General features: G+C 43.5%; 1 protein-coding gene across 1 annotated transcript in view; it reads right to left on the bottom strand.

Moving 5' to 3' along the window:
* BMPER (BMP binding endothelial regulator) overlaps positions 1-22,916 on the bottom strand; it is a 501,081-nt gene that overhangs the window by 182,133 nt on the left and 296,032 nt on the right. Inside the window, exon 7 of the mRNA XM_069613241.1 lies at positions 6,735-6,834. Within this exon, the coding sequence (XP_069469342.1) occupies positions 6,735-6,834 (100 nt within the window). The remainder of the gene's footprint in view (positions 1-6,734; positions 6,835-22,916) is intronic.

Raw genomic sequence — 22,916 nt, 5'->3', positions numbered from 1 at the left:
GTCCCAAATTTTGAAATCTGCCCTTATGTGCGAATTGGGATCATGGTCACGGGGCAGGGGGAAGTGGCCCTACCTTCCGAGAATCCCGAGACCTTGCGCTGATACACGGTGGCATTACACTTTACACATCGCTCTTCCAAAAGCAGGAACCTTATGACAATAATTCCCAAGTAACATTGATCCAAAGGAGTTCTTTTGGGCCCACATTCCAGTGGATCACATATCTCTTGACGAACCTTATAAGAGAAAAACGCATTTCCATGACAATGGAAATCTATTATTTACTGTGGAGCCTCCCTCCAATTAGTCCTTTGACTACTAATGCATGTCCATTCTTTCTGTGTTCCATAGAACCACGTGTAGTCCTTCCTTTATTTCAATTGCGTTTTGTGTTCCAGTTCTGAGCCCAGCAGTCATACTATGTGACCTCACGTGCCACCATAGCCAGGGACCAGGGTCAGTGCATTTCATCAGCTCACGCTAAGACCATTGAACATGGAATTCCTAACTGTGATGCCTAACTGCTACTGAATTTTGACACCACTGTAGATAAAGACCATAATGTGACTTGTTTTTAATTATAATCTCATATTACCTGTGCTTCGGTGTGTAGTTGTTTGTTCAGTCCGAGTTTGGCCCACTCTCACTTGGAATAAATTGCTCGATGGCACTTTCATTAATGGGTCCCACAGAGTACATAGGCTGAGAGGCTTCTTAATACACCTTTCTTCTGTACCCCGACTCTGGGGGCTCGCTGTGGTGAAGCACTCCAGCAGAATCGTTTCCTGCATGTAAAGGCTGCTGGCACAACTGGACAGACACCACAGCCGCTTGGCTGATGGAGGGGTTTTCTTTTTGGGGCCATTGGGTGTCAGGTTTGACTGCCCCTCTTCAGCAGTAGTGAACCTAGATGCCATTGTTACGAAGGGACCGCCATTGATGAAACACAAAGGAGCCACATAAAGAAAAGATCAGGTGTGGCTTATACTTCCTTTTACGCTTAGGTGTTCTTGTGTACAAAAGCCAGAGGACCCACCAGTCCATTCGCTCATCAGCACACAGGTACTCAACTGACATGCATGCAAACATGCTCACACATCATTCAATGAGGTTTTCCATACACTGTGGAATTCATTATACTACTGACTTCGCTCTCGCATGCACATTTCAAACAGGAGACAGCCTAGGTGACTGTATATCTGTACAATGCTATAAGCTGAGTCTACATATTAGCCCTCTACAGACTCTAGCCTGACGGTTCAGCCTAGCCGCCCAATTGTGAATTCTTTGCTGTTTATCTACTTCTTTGTTTTTAAGTTAGGACTTGCAAATGTCGGGGCAGTGTGAAGATTAAGGTAGATCACCTTTGGATCTCTGTCAGTCTCCCTGAGTGTCATCTCCATCGCCCAGAGCATTCCTTGACTAATAGCCCAGTTCTTTCTCTCTCCCAAACACGAGAAGAGATCTTTCCGCACAGATAGGAAGCCGCTCCCACCTGTAATGCTCACCTGTCTGGGTCCTGCAGGTATGCCGTTAAGACCGTCCGCTGACTGTCCCACCACTTCTAGCCCAACCACAGATGGCACACTAAAGGCGCACTAGCAGGGTTATAGCAGAAGGAATGGGTACATCTGGTGGTGCGTGACGTCTTCTCTGCCGTGAGTAAATGTGTTGTGGTATAGGGATAGAACAGGGGGGTAATCATAACCCAGACTACTCTGGGTGTCCCACAACCGACCCCCGGTAGAGGCTCTCCTTGGTGCGTGATGATGAGAGCGAGGAAGCAAAATGGACCAGGTACCTCACTGGCCCATCAATTAAGTCTCACTGGAGACAGCTTCTCATATTTGGGTTTTCACCAGATCTACAGTGTCTTCATGAGTTTGTGTTTCACCGGTGTTTAAACCAAGTTCTTGGTCTTCTCTCCTGGGATTCTGTTTATTGGTTGATGCTTAGTCAATGTCTTTTGGGTCTTCCCTCAGACCCTCCTGCATTAATTAATTAAGTTCCTAATATCGTGTTTCTTGCTTACAGGTTGCTTACACGTTGCTGAAGAAACCTGAACCTGGAGTCCGTTCTGCGGGTTTCGCCATCAGCAGGTAAGTCAGATGTGGTAGCCCTTCAGAGTTTCACAGCCTTACTTGGAGAGTGTTACGAGAATTCTCTGTGGTTGGGTACAGTCAGTCATTTTATGTTTTCTTCCTCCAGGTGCACAATGGTATGGGCAGAGCAGGAAATCAAAGGCGTGTTCAGGGTGCCGGAACAGGTAAGGATGTGGTGCTCCTCTAGTGCTCGTTGTGAGAGTTAGGTTATTTGAACGCTAAGCGCGAGCTGAAGGGGGGGGGCGTGATTTAAATAGCGTACCATCAAGATGGGTGCCTGGGATCAGCCGCTCCCATGAGATTTAATGGTCTTATGGGATTTTACAGCTGGTCTTGCCGTGGAAGACTATGTGCCTTGCTGCACAACCTTAGAGTTCCTCCTCCTGCTGGAGTGTATTGCTCTTGTGCTCCCATAGATAGGGGCCAGTTTACTTCAGCATCCCCGCACCAAGGCTGCCCAATGAGGTGGTTGTTGGCCAAATGGGGCCTCAGATTGTACAGTCTGAGGGATGGTGGCCCCAATCATAACACCACCTCAGAGGTGCCCTACCCCTGTCCCAGCAGATGCCCGTACATCTCAAGATGGCTCTCGACGACTCTTATTGAACTGAACCATAGAGAAAGGAAAATGGTATATCCTGTGACAAGGTACCCGCATATCATGTCTGTTTTATATTGAGCCCCAAACAAAATTCTATACATTGCAGCAGCATGTTCTGGTAAGGACGATGTTATGTTTCTTCTGGGAGAAGCCACAGTGTAGTTGCGTGCATGCAACCTCTTGCTGAGCATGTGCACAGCCACGAGCGTATTATCCAAGTAGAGGCATTATATTTATAATTGGTTATTTATAATGTGCTTAATACCCAAAGGTTTCTAAGTGCGGATCGAACCTGTGTTGCTCCGTGTCGTCTTGCTTCCAAGCATGTTGCCCCTGAGCTATCCTCCCAAGACAATTACCATGCAGTACAACGGCAAATGTCCTGTTGAGGTCAATAGAAATGCTTCATGATGCATCCCTGGAAAGCATCACATTAGTCCATTTTTTGGAGTTGAAAGCATAAACATCTGTGTCCATTAAAACATGATGAGCAATGGGGAAAGGATTTAATGGATCCATTCTGGCAAACAGCGTTATCCTACTCATCCGAGATTTAGCCACAGACAGGCGGCATCAGGCAGGATGAACGAGTGGTAGGGCAGAAGTTCCCAAACACCAGATCACAGGATTTACTTTGGGCGTTCTTGCCTGAAAGCAGAAAGGGCAACATGCGCTCCATGTTTAGAGGCGTCAGACTTTGTTGCAATATGATATGGTACACAAGTCCAATGCCCCAGTCCGTACAGAAGCTCTCCCTCTTAGATTACCCTACTTAAAATGGCTGCTCTGTACTGTGTCTGAAATCTAAAGTTTTAAAACAAATGCTCAAGTAGAATGTGAGATGCCTTTGATTTGAAAAGCTTTATTCTGGCATATTGGACTCTAATTGCTAACAGGATACACAGTTCCTTCACTTGAATGCATTTCCTTTTTAGAGAATTCATAAAATATGCAGTAAAATGTTAGTAATTATCCAGATTACATATTATTCATTTATGGGCATGTTGTGGATTATGCGTTTAAATATAAACTCGGTGGGTTTAGTAGACATTAAGCACAATGAGAGTGTTCCCAGGACAGGCTGTGGCGCTGTAAGTGGAAGAACGCTCTCATCGCCATTTCTCTGTTCTTGCGAATGTTGGACTGTGACAATGCTGGCATGGCAACACATCAAGGTTGGGGGTGTGGCAAAGAAAACCAGCTGTCACCAGCCCCTGGGAGTAGCATTATAAGAAATTAAATATACAAATCAGTCTGCTGTAATGTGACACGAAACTTGGTTTCGCCTTTGAAGTTGCCAAAAATAATTTCCTTATGATTTTGTCCCCTGACCACGATGCGCGCAAAACTTTTTTAAAAGAGTTTGCTTGTGCAGCTAGATACAACTGGTGAAAAAAGTGTGTGGTTCCACAGCGAGTCAGGGAGAACCAGTGTGGAATGATGGATATAATTCAAAAGGTTTTTAAGCATAGCCAAAACACGTTTTTCCATCAATTTTCTGATAGGGCCGATTTTTTAAAGGTCTCTTTCACATTTGGAAGTATACATTCGATGCATTGACTCCAAAACACTTGCTTGTAAAGTGGCTCTACCCAGGCAGTGGCTTTTGTAGGTTTGGTGTAAATTCAGTCAGAGGTTACTCCAAAATACTGGGCCTCATTCGCAAAGGCTCGTGCATCAATTAAGAGTTCATTTAAGCGTACAATGAGGCAGTGCATTCAATGTGCATGATACAGTGTGCCCATTGACATTGCCACCAAGTCCATAAACATTCTTTGTGGGGTACAAAGTGAAATTACCCAATATGTTGAGTATCCATGAGGTGCCCTGCTGCATTAATGACAACAGGTACATTTTACAACTACACATGTATTGAACAATTTAATATTTTATACAAATTGCTGCCCCCCCGGGGGAGCACCAGAGACCCAAAGTGAAAGCCAAGGCAGGCAGAAACACAACGCGGTTGTGTTTCAAAAATGCTGCAGTTTTTCTTTCTACGTTTCTCAGGCTCCTCCGAGCGGGAGGAGCCTGAGAAACTTAGAAAGAAAAACCGCAGCGTTTTAAAACACAATAACGTTGTATTTATGTTTGCGGTAGCTTCAAAAGCTACCGCAAACATAAATACAACGTTTCTAAAGATGCGGTTTTATTTCTAAGTTTTCCGGGCTCCTCCAGCCCGGAAAACTTAGGAAAAGAAACGCAGCTAGTGCTTATTTTTTAAAAAATAAATAGCACTTACCGAGATGCAGCTGCAGCTTTTCTGTCTGTAGTCTCTGGTCTGCGTCCTCCGAGTCCCGGCACCAATGAAGGAAATGCCACCCAGTGGTAGCTTTTGTTTACTACAGCTGGCTGGCTTTCCCTTCATTAGTGCTGCAAAAGCAAAAGCGAGCAAAGGCGGGCATCCATTTCACAAAATGGATGCCCCCATGTGCTTGCTTTTGTAAATTTTGAGCTTCAATTGCTCAAAATTTTACACAGGGACTTAAAAAGAAAAAGTGCCAATCTATTTTTTTTATTGTTGCCCATCTTTTTTTGCAATAAAATTTTTTGGGCGAACCATTCCTTTAACCAATATTGATTATCTCTAGGAACCCATTTAATCTCACAGTGATTAACCTGTCAACACTGCCAATCTAAATACTTTTACATTGTCACTTTTTTAACAGCTTACCTTCAAGCTGTTCAAAAAAAGTCTCCCCCATGTTTTATCTAGCAATAGTGTTGTTTCACACATATTAATGATGACTATTCTTATAGTGTGCAACACATCATTTGTTTCTTTACTCACTCGAGGCAACGCCAATTGAAAATCACCAACCTCTTCTAATATGACTATTTTTTCCACATGCATGCATGTGTGTCTATTTATGCAAAGGTATTATCTGTGGCTTCCATGGTATCTCCCTCACCTATCCTTGAATGTGTGTACATTGTTTGCGGTTGCTAATCTGAGTTCTGTATCTATGCTGGACCATGTGCACCTGCATCCATACTACAGCCAATGAACGTTCCTTTCAGCTATTATTTAAATGTATCATATACCTATTTTAGAACACACGTGCCCTCATCAGGGACTGATAATGTTTTTTTCCCTGAAATAGCACATGTTTATCATTCTGATTTCAACACAGTTGAAATGGATCAAGAAACTTTAAGGGAGTGTCAGTGTTTATTTTGATTACACCCAAAGCAGCACATCAAGCTGGACTGCCCTTATGGGTGGGGACAAAGACTGATATGCAAATGGATATTTCTCCTAGGTGAAGGGTGCAGTGAACTAAAACGTGGCCTGTCCTTTGCTAGGAGACTGTTGGTAATATCCCAGTAGCACGCAAAGGCTGTCTCTACCCCATGAATTTCCCAAATCTTCACCCCAGGTTTCCTCCAGCTAGGACCAGGCTGGTCCCTCTTGAGAGCCAATTGGTATCACTGCCCCTACAGAAAAGTTATATGGGGAATAGGTGCTTCTTTGAAGGAAACAACGTGCACCTGCAAAATATGTTTATCTGCAAACTGGGGGTGCTGCTTGGGGACCAGCCCTACAGATAAAGGGTTTATCAGCCAATTTACTCCCTACAAAATGGCAAATACTCCCAAAAAATAAAAACAGGGAGTAAAAATACGTCCAACAAAACATAGGAAAAAGACATGTAGAATCTTGCGCCCCTGCTTTCACCCTTACAGCTCCATTGGGTATGTAGGGCCACAGGAAGAAAGTACTACTTTAACTGCCTGATTGGAAGAAGTAACCATGTATCTTTTTGTGTGCATGAATAACTAGGTGCAAAGAAATACATATTACAAAAACTCCCTAAGAAATCATTTTACTCCCAAGTTTAAAAAATAGGGAGTAAAATACTCACACTTCTAGAACTTATATGGAGCATTGCTGGGGACAAACAAGATTACAATCTCAAAGGAAAAAACAAATGAATCCACATTGTCAACAAAGTCAAGACAGCATTCTTCCCCCACCCACATGTACTGTCAGGGTGGCTACCAAATGATGTCTAGCTCGAGCTACTCACCTAGACACTTAGGGCAGCATTGTCCAGGAGGGATGTGACTGAGGTGCGGGGGACATGACAGAATAGGACAGAGTTCTTTAATGCACTGCGTTCTGCCACCCTAAAGCAAAATAGTCTTGGTTAGTGGAGTCAACTGGCAGGATAACAAATCAATAGACACCCAAGCGATCTGGCATTTCAGGCAACAGCAATTACTGCTCGTGCATCAATTAAGAGTTCATTTAAGCGTACAATGTGGCAGTGCATTCAATGTGCATGATACAGTGTGCCCATTGACATTGACACCAAGTCCATAAACATTCTGGGTGGGGTACAAAGTGAAATTACCCAATATGTTGAGTATCCATGAGGTGCCCTGCTGCATTAATGACAACAGGTACATTTTAAAACTACACATGTATTGAACAATTTAAGATTTTATACAAATTGCATAAAAACATGTAAATCGTTAATTCATTTTGATGGTTGCCATCAGCATCGGAGAATTGTCTTATTACAGATAAAAGTATTTTGTTTATTGTCCAGATATTTGCTTCACGATTTGTGAGTTTTACATTATTTCAGGTCAACTATTGGGTAAATAGTTTTCAATAAAATACATTTTGTCTATGCACAAAGTTCTCTTGATATCACAAAAACAATAACATAAGCAGGATTTAGACTTGGACAGACAACATACTTGAACTCTTCTATCTGGGTTTAATTACTGGTTAATAGTCCAGATTTGAGTAATTCCTTCAGCGTGTGGCTACCAGGCTAATAAGGACACAGAGATGAGGACTGCCTTATGTTAGCCATCTTAAAGCTGTGATAACTGCATGCGAGATCACGTCAAACATGTAGAGATATGTTAATAACCTACACGTTTCTTATTGCTAGGATGAAGGTGAGGAGGGTGCATTCCACCAACAATGGAACTCCTCGCAGCAGTGTGGAAACTGGGTTTCTGTCCCTCCACCCCCACTTTTTCCCAGGTTTGGTTTCTGATTGGGTGTAATTGCTGGCATTCCATCCAATCAGAAAGGCAGGGACACATTTTCAAATCAGGTCACAGAGAATGATTCAGCCACTCACGGTGCTGCAATTCTCTGTTTACACAAAATCGTAAATATGCCGTTTTTTCAGCCAGTTGGCCGGCCAGAAGCCTCCAGCCAGTATGATTTAGCAGGAATATACAGAATGTCAGTCAACCCTGTTCCCTCACTGCCCCTACCCAGCATTAAAAAGCAAAAAGGATTTTCAGAATTATGTTTCCATTGGTGGAGCAGAAGACAGAGGATGTCCTAATAGTGTGGCTTCTGTGCAGAGCTTTACCCTCATCTCCAGGCATAATGTCTCCATGCATGTGGCATGCGTTCAGTGTTTCAGGACATGACAAAGGAGTGCTTCAATTCACATCAGCAATCTAGAGCTACATGAAAACAAGTTGATTTTTTGTAGGAAGAGCCACGTTTACTTCAGAACAGTATCTGCTACCTTGCTTTATTTCTCCTCTGTTGCGAATATGTCACTAATGTGTCATATCTAAAAATAAAATCACAGTACAATCAAATAGCCATATTATTCTTCTTAATTATTTTCACTGCAATAGATCGACATGGTTGAATGGGTGATATTGACCTTTGGCTGTCCCAGTCCAAGGATAGGACTTAAACAGACCATCAGTTGCTTAGTATGAATCACATACCATCTATAGAAAGACTGTATCTAGAGATTTTACCAAATGCTTTGAAGTAGTTCACAGCTGGATGATTAGCAATTTAGTTTCATTGAATCCAGCCCATCCACGGCCAATGTCCCGGTGGTTGGGTTCCACATGAAATGTGAAGAGCCTTTTTCTGGATTGTGGATCCAATGCTGCAAAGATTCTTAGAGGGTAATTGACACTAATGTGTGTGTGGCTTAGCAGATCCTATATGTTGCCCAACTGGTGTTTTTCTTCTGTGCAAACTGAGACACATATTCATGGTGCTTGTGTGGACCAGTGTGTTACCACGGTAGTTCCACTTAGTATTGCTAAGACTAGATTACATTAACCGCATCTCCATTATCAAGAGCAGGTCATGCCAAGTGTTCACTTCACCCCGATAGCGTCACCCATACCACAATCAGTGGGGTTGCAAAAAATTCCAAAATATGGACTTTTGAGATTACTTCTTTTGAGGATTATTGCTTTTGTTTGAGTTCAATGCTTTATCATCTCCCAGCCTCAAGGAGCTCACTGGCTACACCTTCAGACACGCATCATGGGCTACACTTCCTGCATCACCTACAAAGCAGTCACAACCAAAACACAACTCTACTTGGCCAAGAAACTCAGTGTCGCTGGAGGCCAGTGCACATCAAAAGCCACAACATCATCAGACTGGAAACAAAGAACTGCAAGAGGGAAACAAACTGGGCACAGGCCTTGTCCTCCCATGCATCCTGTCTCTGAAACAAGTTACCAACACAGATAAGACTTCCCCTTCCATCTTACACTTCCAGAAGGAACTGAAGACCCTACACTTCAAAGATAATCTCGGCAACCAATGATCACTCAATCCAACCAGTTCTCCACCTCTAGAGTTCATCATGCTCCCCGTCTTCCACTACCCATCCTAACTCCTTCACCACCACTGCATCCTACTAGTGACTCCTGGGTGTGCTCCCTTTGTACAGGGCTGTATTGCTTTTCAGCTAGATTTGCACTTTATCAATCACATATGTACATACATGCATATATTCTCTAACTACCAATTATGAAGTGGCCATAGCACAGAGTAACTAGCTAAACAATACATTTGCTGGCAAACTAATTATTAAAATTCATAGAGACATGTTTAATTTCATAGACTTTGAAACATAGGTAAGCCAAGCTAAATGACTTGACCCTGCTATGGTGTCTAGGTCCACCAGCGGCACATTCACCTTAATAGTGCCACAGGGCATGCTTTTGTTCGTTGTCACACATACTCTGGCATGAAATAAATACGACCAACCTCTAACTGCCACCACTTTTTGGCCTGTGCATTAGCAGATTTTCAATATTTTACATAACTTATTAAAACCTCTGTACCTTTTAATTACACCTTAGATGTGCAGGATATACATGCAAGGCTTCTGGCCCTGATGGCTTAGCTAATATTGTTCTCAAGAAAGAGCCACATATTTGGACTGCCATCTTAAATCAGCTATATACAAAAATCTTGCGTGTAGGTAGAATACCTGACCATTGGAGAAAATCCATACTCATCCCAGTACATCAAAAGGGAGCTCGGGGCATTAAAAATGGTCACACTTCTGCGAATGCTCTACCTATTCCAGGCGGTCCCCCAAATGGTCCTGGGAAGTTTATTTAGGGAGCTTCAAGTCATAACAAACGAGTTTATATGGGAGGGAAAAAGGTCAAGGGTAAGTAGACAGCAACTCATGGCCCCAAGGAAAGAAGGAGGACTAGCCCTACCCAATTTTCGACAATATTATGAGGCAGCCAGCTGAGGGTGATTAGGGAGTGGCTACACGAGGGGGAAGAAAAACACTGGGTTAAAATGGACAGGGCAGTCACAAAGCATGACTTGGGGGAGGTCTTGTGGCACCTAAGCAACATCGGCCAAAGCATATGTATGAGAGCTCTATTACTAGATTAGTAGCAGACAACTGGGACAAGCTGGTTAAACAAAAGGAAATCACAACTTTCCCATCCCCCTTCACACCCTTATTCAATAATGAAGAATTTACTCCAGGTTTGGATAGGGGGGCATTCCGGAATTGGCAGGAGGGGGGATGTTAGAGGATGCAAGACTTGTTCTTATGGGAGGGAATCAGCTCCTTTACAGACTGTAAGGGGACTTTGAATTAGGGGAGGGCGAGAGACTGAGATATGCGCAACTGCGACACTGGCTTCTACACCCCACGAATAAGGAAGCGGCCACTGGAGTACCTACCCCTTTCGAGAAATTCTTAATGACTAATGACGGCTCTAAAGGACTAATCTCGCAACTATACAAGATTTTGGACGAAGCGACCCCGAGACCACAATGGGCCTATATGGGTAGATGGGAACGTATTCTGGGTAAAGAAATAGGGAAGAGGGAATGGGAGAGACTATGGAGAAAAATCCCCAAACTAGCGAGAGCCTCACAAACTCAGGAAGCCTGGTACAAAATACTCTACGGGTGGCACTACACCCCGGCTCACTTGCACAGAATATATCCTGGGACAACGGGGATTTGCTGGAGAGGATGTGGGCAGGAGGGCACAGCGGAACACATTTGGTGGAAGTGCCCAAAAATAGTCCCGTTTTGGAAGGAAATCTGACAGCGCAAGAACAAGTTTTTGGAACAGGGGGAAGCACGCCCCCAGAATGGACCCTACTGGGCCTTCGAGCGGAAGAGGCCTTGGGAGAGCCGAGAGTTAGTGAAAGAGCACGAGTGATGCTGACTATAGCTGGAATTACTATTATACCCCAGAGATGGAAAAGCTCAAACATACCAAAGTTCCAAGACTGGTTGCGCAAAGTGTGGGAGATGGTGGCAATGGAATGGGCCTCATACGCAATGAACAATGTAATACAGAACTTTGCAAGCGACTGGGGGGACGTACTAACATTTCTCAGAGACGATTTCAGGATCGGATGGCATCCACAACGTCTTAGGCTTCTGGACTTGCAATGACCCCGGGGAGAGATAACGAGGTCACAGGGCACGACGAAACACTGAGGGAGTGAGGGGAGGGAAGGGGGGGACACGGGGACTGCTTTGTTCTGGTTGTTGAAAAATTCAATAAAAAGACATTTCAACAAAAAAAGGGAGCTTGGGATGATCCCTTAAACTATCGCTTATTTTCTATGGTTGATTCGTCCTATGAAATATTTTGTAATATGCCAGAGGAGCTTTGGGCCTGGATCACAGATAAACAACTTCTCCAGAAATGACAAACAGGATTTCCTAGGGACGTGGAAACCATGCATAACATCTGGACCCTTCAATGCTTCTACAAACTACTATTACCACCCTGAGGTCTAATCTGTATTTGGCTTTCATTGACCCTTTGGGAGCCTTTGACTGTGTCGACCGCGATAGATGGTGGGCTAAACTAGATAATCGGGGCCTTGACCCTGCTATATTAAATTTTATAAATCAATTTACATCATTCACTGCTAGACTGGACACATTTTGAACTTTATCAACACCCATTAATACTAATAATGGCCTAAAGCAGGAATGTATTTTAGCACCCCTTCTTTACAATCTTTATGTTGCAGATTTGAATGAGGCCTTAATTAGTTGTAACAATTTTCCTCTGTGTATATATAACCAACACATTACTTGACTGTCTTATGCGGACGACACAGTTACGGATAGGGCACCCATTGGGCTTCAAAGAACTCTAGTTGTTATTTCAAATTACTGAAAAGACACTTAGATTAAGATCAATTATACTAAAGCTAAGATTTTGAAGTTGGAAAATTCAGAATCAAGAAATGTAAGTGGACAATTCAAGTATTCCCTATTGAAGTCGTTTATAGCCATCTCTATGTAGGAACTCCTCTCAGTGTTATACTCAGCACTCCAAATCTGGAAAAGCTTAAAGTATCTTAAGTCTTGAGTAAATTCAGAATTATTAAGAACTTCATACACACTAAAGGGTGTTTTCTATTGAAAGTTGTTTTAAAATCTATAAGGTCAGTATCATAACTTGAACCTTGTACAGTCTTGAAAGTTACTCTGAGGGACAATTCAGTTGGCCTAAAAACCGAGAAGGGAAACGTTTGCAATCAGTACTTGGTTTGCCATGTTCGGTTCCTGTAGAGGCCATCCGTATAGAACTTGCTTTAACATCATTGTCTACACTATTGAAAGTTAAACAAACTAATCTCTATAAGCAAATGATCGCGGATCATAACAACGACAATTCGATACTAAACCTTTTTTGCTCATTTGATTTAAAAGGATAAACATGTAAATAGTAATTTGAAAGAATGTTTTGGATCTTGTCATGATTTCTATAAAGATATAGACTGGACTGTGACAAGGTAATTAAATATGGTATTGCTAAAAAGCAAATTAGCAAAAAGGCCTTATGGTGATATCGCCTAACTCATTTAGAATACTTAGCAACCAGGAAAACCTATTATGAATATATTAGGCAATCTTTCCTTATTTTATTCCTAAGCTACATCGATCCACAACTAGAGAGATTCCATATTTGTTTAAGGTTTAATTTGTTATCATCATTGGTAATAACAGGATCATGGGAAAAAATACCTTATGATTCTAGAATTTGTCGCATATACTTTGCTGAAGTGGAAACAACGCACCACCTATTACCTCAATGCACATCATTTGCTACCTTTGACAAGAGTGGCTTTAACAATTGTGTGTGTGAGACATAAGTCGAATTCAAACATCAGTTCTGTTCATATATAATCTGCGATAACTCTATGATACTCTCCAATGCGGTGCTACGTTTATGCAACTGCATTCAACCTCTATTGAACATATCAGCTCACATATAACCATGAATTGCCTTAGGATGCTTTAAGTATGGTTCTAGGATGGATCATTAATTATGTATTCATTTTCTTATTTAAAAGTAATAATGTAGCGTTCACGCCCCGGTGGGAAGGCCGAGATGGGCTTTAAGAGCCCGCCAGGCCAAGCTATGGTAGGCTCAAGTGAAGTGAGTGCCTCAGCTCGGCTGCTGGCCATTAAAGCCCATGTCTGCTCCTCTGCCCTCCACCGGGACGTGAAATCTATTTGCCGCCCCCCTGGGATTTACCAGGGTGTGGATTGTTTTTTCAGATGATGGTGGCCATGGAAACATGTTCCAAAATGGCGGCCGTCATGCGAAAAGGGACCTAGTTCTTTTTTTGTTTTAATGACAGTGGTACGGCGGTTAAAGCACAATCGTGCCGGGAAAGGCAGATTGAGATTGGTCAACCTGTCTTTTCCGGGTGCAAATGATATTTAGAGTTATTATTCATGTATTTTGTAATTCCAACATTATTTTTTTCATGTATTACATATGTGTAAAAGGTTTCTATTTTATTGTAAAATATATACAGAAGAAAAGAAATAAATTAAATATATATATATATATATATATATATATATATATATATATATATATATATATATATATATACATATATACACACACACTTTAGGTGCATTGACATTTAAATGATTTAATGATTTAAATGTGCACCGTCATGTTCCATGTGTATATGGAGTTGGTATGTTTGTTAAAACAGAACCAATCCCTAAAAGAATGCATGATCTTTATAAATAAGGGCTGCCGTTTTCTGAAGATCATTATGTCATCAAGGGCGTGCAGTAGGTATTATCGAACTCCCCCAAAAGTGACTGTTGGAATGTATTCAGTTACAATTCAAAAGTATTATGAGGTGTGAAATTCTCTGGGTCACTTTTGGGTGTGCGAACCACCTCCACCCCTTATCTCAAGCTGTCCCCCATTCCTTCCACCACCCAGCATCTCCCAGCACTCCCCAGCACTCCAAGAATGTTGTACACCTTTTTTTCTTGTACAAATGAATTGCAAATGGAAAAACAAAAAATGTAACATGCACACATTACATGTGGGGCCTGCTGAGCAGCAGGAGGGCAAAGAGGATTACTATAGGGCCATGCAAGAGCAGGCACTCATTTGTCCTTTTGTGCAGTGTCCTCATTGTTGAGCCTTGGGTTACTTTGGACTCACCTGAGTGAACAACCCTCCAGAGAATGCAAATGGTTTGGAAGACTCGAACCACCCAGCATTTTGGCGATTGAAGTGCAGGGTCGGATTGGTTCCTCGGCCTTTCGGCCGGTGGGCGGGCCGAAATGGTCCTTGGGGAGTGGGTACTGGTTTCTGCCCATGCCTGGGCCGGTTTGGAAATAAAAAATGGAAAAAAAATTCTTTTTTTTCACATTTCTTTTTCTTTTCAAAAAGCCTTTCAACCTTCTTAGGTTGATAAATGACTACTAACACAGGTTGGGTGATATTGTATGCATATTTGTTCTATAAAAAAAGATCTTAAGCGTAAGTGCTATACAATAACAAATTATCATTTGGCCTTGGACGTCTGCTTGGATTTATGGTAATTTAGTGTACTTAGGCGCAATACTATTTGATGCCACTTGCTGTTTTGTCAAGGTGTGAAATGTCGTGTTTCATCGCTTCCCGGGATGTCACTTTGGGGTAGGTTCAAATGACATCAATTCCGGTGATGTCATCAGAAGTCAAGGGTCATGAGGTGAGGGGTGGGCCACTTTTTTGAGGCGAGGGGTGGGCCAGTTTTTTTTGGGTGACCATGCCTATTTCTTGTCCCAGTCCGACCCTGTTGAAGTGTTGCCCAAACCAGTTCATCCATCCTAGAGTGCAGTGATACCTTCTTCAGGAACCCAATTTGAAAGGTTTCTAATACTTTAACGATGATATGCAATGTAAACTAAGCCAGAATGTCTTCTCTTGGAGATGACATCGTTGTCTGCAAAGGAAAGGAGTTTGTGTGGAAGAATGTAGCAGAAATCAGCGAGATGGAAAATGCTAAACCTTGGAAAAAACACGTCTAGCAAAGCTCGCGCTGCCCTGGTGATAGCGACAATGCACCGCCGGCTAAAGTGAAATCGAGCATCCCGGTAAACTCTAATAAGGCTGTCAAGTGCCAACCACGCTATTTCCCTCCGGCCTTTTTTAATATCATTAGTCGCAGAGGAAAATGGCCCTTAACTCGTGAGAAATGAGGTGTGACTTTGAAAGGGAAGGTTGAGAAAGAGCAGATGTTGACAACCCCAAGAGTTAATATTTCGGCATTGAGAAACACGTCTGTCATCAGCCCCCACTTAGAAGAGCAGCGAAGCACTTGTCTAAATAAACACGGCAGCTGCTTCGTACAATGGGCGCAGGGGGTTCATCGGGGCACATATATTATTCCGACGGACGTCTCCCATTCCCTTTCCCCCCTTTGCTTACATCAGTGGACTAACCATTAGGTGACCTCACGCGCTGAGATAAGCTCACATGACACCCCCTTACGTTATCACAATAAGCGCGAGCCCTGCAGGGACTTGGTAGTCTAAATAAGGCTGGCTGCTGGTGCAGGCCTCCGGCAGTCACAGAATCCAGCCAGGCTAGAATATCCATCCATGGAGTCCATCAGCACATGTCCCCTTTTGGGGTCGTGTGAACTTACTCCTTTCTGTCAAGCATTTCCGATGGGTGAAGGCTGCTAGAGGCCTCTTTGAGAACGCCCTCCATACTTTACTAGTAAATCCATCCATTGCTCTGTTTTGATGTAAAGGGGGCGGGGCATACCGAATAATAACACCAAGTCGGATTTTCCAAATAATCAAAACATTGGTAAATAATCATTAATTCAATTTATGATTGTTTGCCCTCTTGTGCATAGAGGCTCATTATGAGAACGGTGGTGCAGCAAAAAGTGGTAAAGTGGAGGTAATTCTGTTACCACCACTTTACCACCTCATTACCACACTGCCGCACTACAAAGTTTGGTGTAATCTGGAGGATGCACCGCCAGCGAAACGGTACATCCAGCAAAACGCTGGAGGTAAATAATCCACATTACGTAAGAAGTCGTGGGATTTAACGCACGGAATTACGCTCACAGTAAGTGCACAAAAAGTTCCCATATGGCCTCCAGATGGCCTGTAATCCTGCGGTAAATCCAGAAAACCGAGGAGCTGTGGCAGAAATCGATTTTGGCAGTAGATTTAATACCTATTTACTGCCAAACTTGTAATGAGGCCCTTGACTTTGTCGATATTAGAAAACTTGACTGGATGTTGTGATTCAGAGATTTTTAACTGTTGGGTGAATGGGACCTGGCCATCAGTGTAGATACCCAGAATAATCGTATCACAGTTTTAATCAGTTTTTATGCAAGATTCATACATATACTAAGCACCATACCAATATGTGATATTGTTAGCCGATGCAGTGGTACTCATGTTATCATGTTATCAACACTGAAACGATGAAACGTCCTTGTTACTGGATGCAGACTTGAATTAGCCCTGTGAAGAGTTGAGCATGTGTCCTGTAGGACCTACCTTTAAAGACTGCATACAATCTATCGTTAAAAAGTACAATTATTATTCTCATTAAGAGGGACAACAGCCAATCATTAGCAATGGCAGGTGTGCAATATAGGAAAAACAAGGTAGCCAAAGCCCTTCATTAGTAAAACAACCTTTTATAGGTGGGAAACCAATGGGTTGAAATGAGCAGAGATAAAATGTCTGTCTCTTACATAACACAACTAGGTAACGTTGGAGGGTGCAACAGCCAGTCAACTCGAAAGCAGAGAGTGAAGCCTGCACATTCAGGGAATTATGGAGTTATCCTCAGTAATGTATCTTAGCCAGAAGCATAATCAGGGGCTCACTAACAGCCAATAACGTTGGTTAGTGAGTGTGCCTCCAAAACGCTCCCGTTTTCCGCAAAGTTCTGTACTGCGTGACTATGATTTTCAATGCGGCGATCTCTGCCCCTGACGTCATCCAGAGTGGGTCTCCAGTTGAAATACTAATCCCTTTGTATATGTTTTCTTGAATCATTCCTACAATTATACACGCAATGCAAACGTCCTGGCATTGCCCGGAGATTGCCTGCACAATGCAGGGATACTCTCTTGCAATCTCACCCTTCCCTTTTCCCTCCTTCCTTATTCCACCAATCCCAGCCCGGCTCATCTACCCATCCTACTACACAGAAAGGACAGGTATAAGTGTAAGTGTACTGCTCCCACAAGATGGCCCATTCTGTGTGGGAAGAGCCTCAGTCCATGAGCCTGACAGACCCATACAAATAGCGAGGGAAGGAACCTGTGTTCGCTCTAGGCCCCTAGGCCTCAGCTTCCAAGGGGTACACAAAATCACTGTTCCACGGTTCCTGGGACACACCTGGCATCCACTTGAATTTACAATAGTTGACAATATCCTCAAGGCTTTATATACACTGGGTACAACCTAGGAAACGGGTCGCGGTCTCATAGAGGTATGGGCACAGGACCTATCCATCTCCCAACCATAGCTAGCCGGGGAAGAGGTCCCATGCTGAAGTTTGAGCAAAGGCCACACGTATTATGGCAGCATGTAGCCCAAGCACATGTAGTTGCAAGGTTGAAACCGAAGTCCAGGGTTTGCAATTGATGTAAATCGTTTCTGCTTTAGCAAACGCCAATGCCATGCCTTAAGGTCTCAGATGCCAGACTTCTAAGTTTGGGGGGGGTTCCTGGATAGATGGCATTAGTGGGTTTAGATGACCATACTTACTTTTGAAAAAAAAAAAAACAGGACAAATTAAAAGAACGGTATACACGCATTTCACCGTGGTATTTTTCATCGCGTGTTTTTTCATCGCCCTTTTATATTTCGAAAAAAAAACTCGTTTTTTTTTTGGGGGGGTTAAAAAATTAAATATTTGGTTGTGGGTGTAAGGGAATAAAAAAAAGGAGGGGTTTGGGGATGTAATGCCCCCCAAAAAAATTAAAAAAAACGAGTTTTTTGAGAAAAAAAAACGGCGATGAAAAATACTGCGGCGAAATAACATAGAACCAAAAGAACACCTCAGGTGCCTCACTTCATCAACATGCCTCTTAAAGCCAAGGGTGTGGGCTTGACCATTTGGGAACAACTCTGGTCTTGGGTTTTCCACCTGATGGATGGACTTGGCTCCCAACTCCCCAAACGCTTTAAACATGGAGCTGCTGAATGGAAAAAGAAGGAGAGCCTTCAAAACAAAATGTTCCCTTGAACCCTCTCTATTAGTGTTTGTGTGAGCCTGCTGCTCGATAGCCGATAGAGATCCAGCATCTATTTTGGCCTCCTAGGCTTTAGTGGAACAGAGACTAAATATGACCCTATTCTAGGGCTGAAATGCAAGATTCCTACCAGAGACGTCATTTCACCAAAATGCCTGGGGTAGCGGAAGTGACATCACATGACTCTTGACCCCGATGACATCACAGGAAGTGATGTCATTTGACCCCACCGCAAAGTGATATCGCGGGAAGCGATGGAACACGACCTTTCACCTTTTGACAAAACAGGAAGTGGCAGTGGCATCACATAGCATTGTGCACTACGAAAAATATGGCTACGATATCACTATAATGTGATGTAAATTTCATACAAGAATGGATTGCCACATGTATCGTTAAGATCAGTGTGTATAGGCCCATATTCCCAAATTACTGTGAATGCAAGCAGACGTCCATGACCAAATGATAATTATGTGTTATTATATAGTACTTACGCTTCAGCGCATTATATAGAAAGAATATACACCAAATATCACCCAACCTGTGTTGGTACTCATTTATTGACCTCAGAAGGATGAAAGGCTGAGTTGAGGTTTTTAAGAACAGACTAAATCAGTGACTCACCCCCTGAATAAACCTTTAATGAGTCTAGCAATTATTTTAGAGCCACATGGTGCTGGCCACAGCACAGGAGCTTGCATTGAAAAAAAAAAGTTTTCTTTTTTTTACAGAGGTCGCAAAGGAGACCACAGAGGTCACAAGGGAGACCTCAGTGGTCGCAGTTGCGACCTCTGGCGACCCCTAAATGACGTCCCTGATTCCTACAGAAGCCTGCTTTGGGGACAAGACATCCTTCGCCAATTATTGTTTCATATTCTTGCTGTAAAAGGAATATGCTAGTCATGAAATGGGGTACTACGCTGCTTTTGAACGAAGCCACACTAAAATTGAAAAGAGTCAGTTACTGCTGCTTCTGAGTTCAGCCGCACTAGAAATTCAACCTGCTGCTTTTTAATTTAGCCACACTACACTTGCAATCCATTGCGTTTGAATTTAGTCACAATGGAACTGATTTGGTGTCCTCTGGTTTTGAATGTAGCCACACTTGAATTGTATAGATTTATTTGTTTAGATTTAGTCTAGACGCGCTACTCTGCAAACCATACACTGGGACCAAAGCAAACACATGACGGTATAGAAGGAAGAACAGACGATAAAACTACTCAACACCCAGAGATTGCCTGAAACCAACTAACCCCTTCTCGTCTCCACACCCTCACACCTCTCATGTACTACACACTCACAAATGACTCATTAAACAACCCACCAAAGAAACCGGAAACCGCACACCCCTCTCGATTCATAATACAAACCCAATGCCAGCAAACAACTCAGACACTGGACACCACCCTTACGGACACAACAAGCCCAGTGCACAAAACATAGCACACCCAGAAATCTCACACACAGACACCAGTTCCTTCTAGTACTGCACGCATGAACAGATGAGCACAAATTCTCTCCTATCCTGCTATCCCTCCAACCAACCCTACCCACTTTTCTTACAGAGCCATGTGAGTGTCTGGAGAGCATGCAAATGGCCATGGTGTGCGGTATCGATCAACATAACATAACATCAAATGCTCAACTGGTACCATGAGTTTGCTTTTTTTGGGGGCTGCAAAGTTCCCTTTACCAAGAACTAATACATTTGCTAGATACAATGGGATTGTGCTAGACGTAATCAGATGGAATGCTAATCTGGAAAGAGGTAAAATAAGAAAACTCATGGTAACAGACTTTTCTAGTTATGACAGTGCATGTGTATTCATGTGCCTAAGATCCATCCATCACGTGATGCACACCACGTGATGCCTGGCTTTAGTAACTGTAGGTTGTAGAACATTTCAGCCAATGTGATTTGCCTACTTCGTGGCCATTTTGCAGGCCAGAGGTTGAAGCCCAGCCAGACCAGGCACAGCTGCGACAGTACTTGAGCAACCCTGCCTTTCAAGCTCCACATCACAATATATCCTGGGATATGCGGATTGTGTACTCTGTGACGGAAGCTCGCCAATCATCCTAATTAGCCCAGGGGTCATTGTTTTAAAAGGCGTAAGCTGATATCGAGCCACATTCGTAGGCGAATCAAAGCCAAGAGGTATCACGGAGCGGAGCCGAAACTTCATCTGGTGGAAATTACAGCCGATGAGGAGTGTGTGTTTGCAATCAGCCGAAGGGGGAGAAGTGCCTTCGCTCGCAGATTGCCCTTGTCGTTGCAGGAAGCATGCCTGATTTATTTCGCTACTGATGTCTTTTATTAATACAAATTGTTAGCGCAGCGGCAGAGATACAGTAAACCTGCCCGTAGTTAAACACTGTCATTCTTCGGTTCTAGGTTTATAGCAAGTCCATGATGGAGATTGTTTTCATGAGGTTAAGTAAAAGATCAGCCTACAGTTCCAGACCCACTGTGGCCATGCAAAGACTCGTGCACGAATGGGCCCCCGTCACCCCCAGCACAGACTGGGGAGGTTGGGTTGACTCTTCAGAGAAGGATGCAAGGAGATTAAGGATTCATGGAGTTTTAAGCGTGCTTGAAAGTGACTTTGCACTGGTACAAAGCGACTTTGCACTGTCAACAAACACCCTGATTTCCAGCGCAGTGCAAAGTGTATTTTTGCGGTGCACCAGAGCAAACTCAGCGCAAAGTCACTTTGCACTGCAAAAATACACTTTGCGTCGCTCTGTGAATCAGGGTGTTTGTTGGCAGTGTAAACTCACTTTGCACCAGCGCAAAGTCACTTTGCACTGCGCTAAAATTCCATGGATCAGGCCCTAAGTGTTCCTGCTTGAGTTGCTTTTTGCCTGGTTTTCTGGCTAAGGTGTTGCTGCCTTTGAGGAGTCTTTTAGGCAGACGCACACCTGTGAGGAACACTGGTAGGTCAGGCATGTTCTCATGGCACAAGTAGTGTGCAGCTGTACGCCGGGTCAAACAACGCCGCAGCAGTGGCGGCCAAGAATGGAAGACCATATGAGTTCCATGCGTCACAAACCTGAAAACAGGTTTCAGAATAATATTGAGTGGTTCTTATGAAAGCACTATAGCGGGGAATGTTGATCGATAAAAAATACAATCGACGGGACTCCTATCCCAGTCCTCAACCAGTAAAACCTTAGGTGTCCACCTAGATGTAACTCTAACAATGACCAAACATGTTAACGCTCTCTCATCGGCCACTTCATATACATCTAAACCAGTGGTCTTCAAACTTTTTTGGCTCGGGGCCCCCCCTGAGCCAAGTTTGGGCAGGCCGGGCCCCCCTAAAAGTGCCAGATGGACAGTATGTAGAAATCCCTATGAACTTTTGCGTGCCGTCACCGCACCCTACTCCCAGTACAGACCCTGGGCTCTCCCCCACCATACTCCCACCACTATCCCAGTTCTGTCGCCCATCCTGCTCCCACCACAGTCCCATAACACAAGCATACACACATCCATACACATTTAAATAAAAAATAAATCACCATGAACTTACCTTCTGCAGGGGCCTGCGCATGGTTGCTAAAATGCCCCGCTCCAGGTTGCTCTGCCCATATGTGCGAGGAGGCGCAGGAGCACCCCCTCGCACATACATACATGCAGTGCCCCAGCCAGCATTTCCAATGAGCTATGCAAGGCTGGCGAAGCAAAACACCCCCAACGTTGCATGTCTCCGTGATCATGTGCGGCTGGGGAAATGAACTGTCAAAGGCAAACAGTGTTTCCCTTTGACAGTTCAGCCAGCCCAGGAGCACTCCCTCAGCTGGAAAAAGCAGCTGAGGGAGTGCTCAGTGTTTCACTGGGCTGGCTCCTCGGTTCCTCCATAATGGGTGAGGTGGCCAGTGGGTGAACGCCCCCTCACCCATTAGGGATGAGTCGGCAGGCTTGGACTGACCTATAGGGCAATAGGGTGATGACTGCACCAAAAAATAAAATGCTAGTGTAGGCAAATGAGAATGGGCCACTTTTTTGGCCAATATGGGCCAGTTTGAGGAGTTGCTTCACTATGCAGCTAGTAGTTTTGACCATTGTTGCTGAATAAATATTCTTTAAATATCACAATTTGTTTACATTTGAATAAAAAACAACCCCTTGGTACTATTCAAACAGTCTGTGACTAAAGTACTGAATATCCATTTGCAACTGCTGGCCATGTTTTCATTGGTGCCTAAAACCGTTTTATGGTCTAGTCTGACCATGTAAGCTGCCCCCTCCCATTTCCCCCACAGTTTGAAGACCTCTGATCTAAACTGACTGCTCTAAGTCGACAATTGCTCACGCCGCAAAACCCTCATCCTGTCGAAATTAGACTACTGCAATGTTCTGTTGCTAGGCTCCTCGAACGCCAACCTGGCCAAACTACAATTGC

The sequence above is a fragment of the Ambystoma mexicanum genome, chromosome 5p (genome assembly GCF_040938575.1).
Source record: "Ambystoma mexicanum isolate Mex_15411 chromosome 5p, UKY_AmexF1_1, whole genome shotgun sequence".
Lineage (NCBI taxonomy): Eukaryota > Metazoa > Chordata > Amphibia > Caudata > Ambystomatidae > Ambystoma > Ambystoma mexicanum.
The sequence above is the reverse complement of the archived record's forward strand: the minus strand, read 5'-3'. Positions and strand labels throughout refer to the sequence as shown.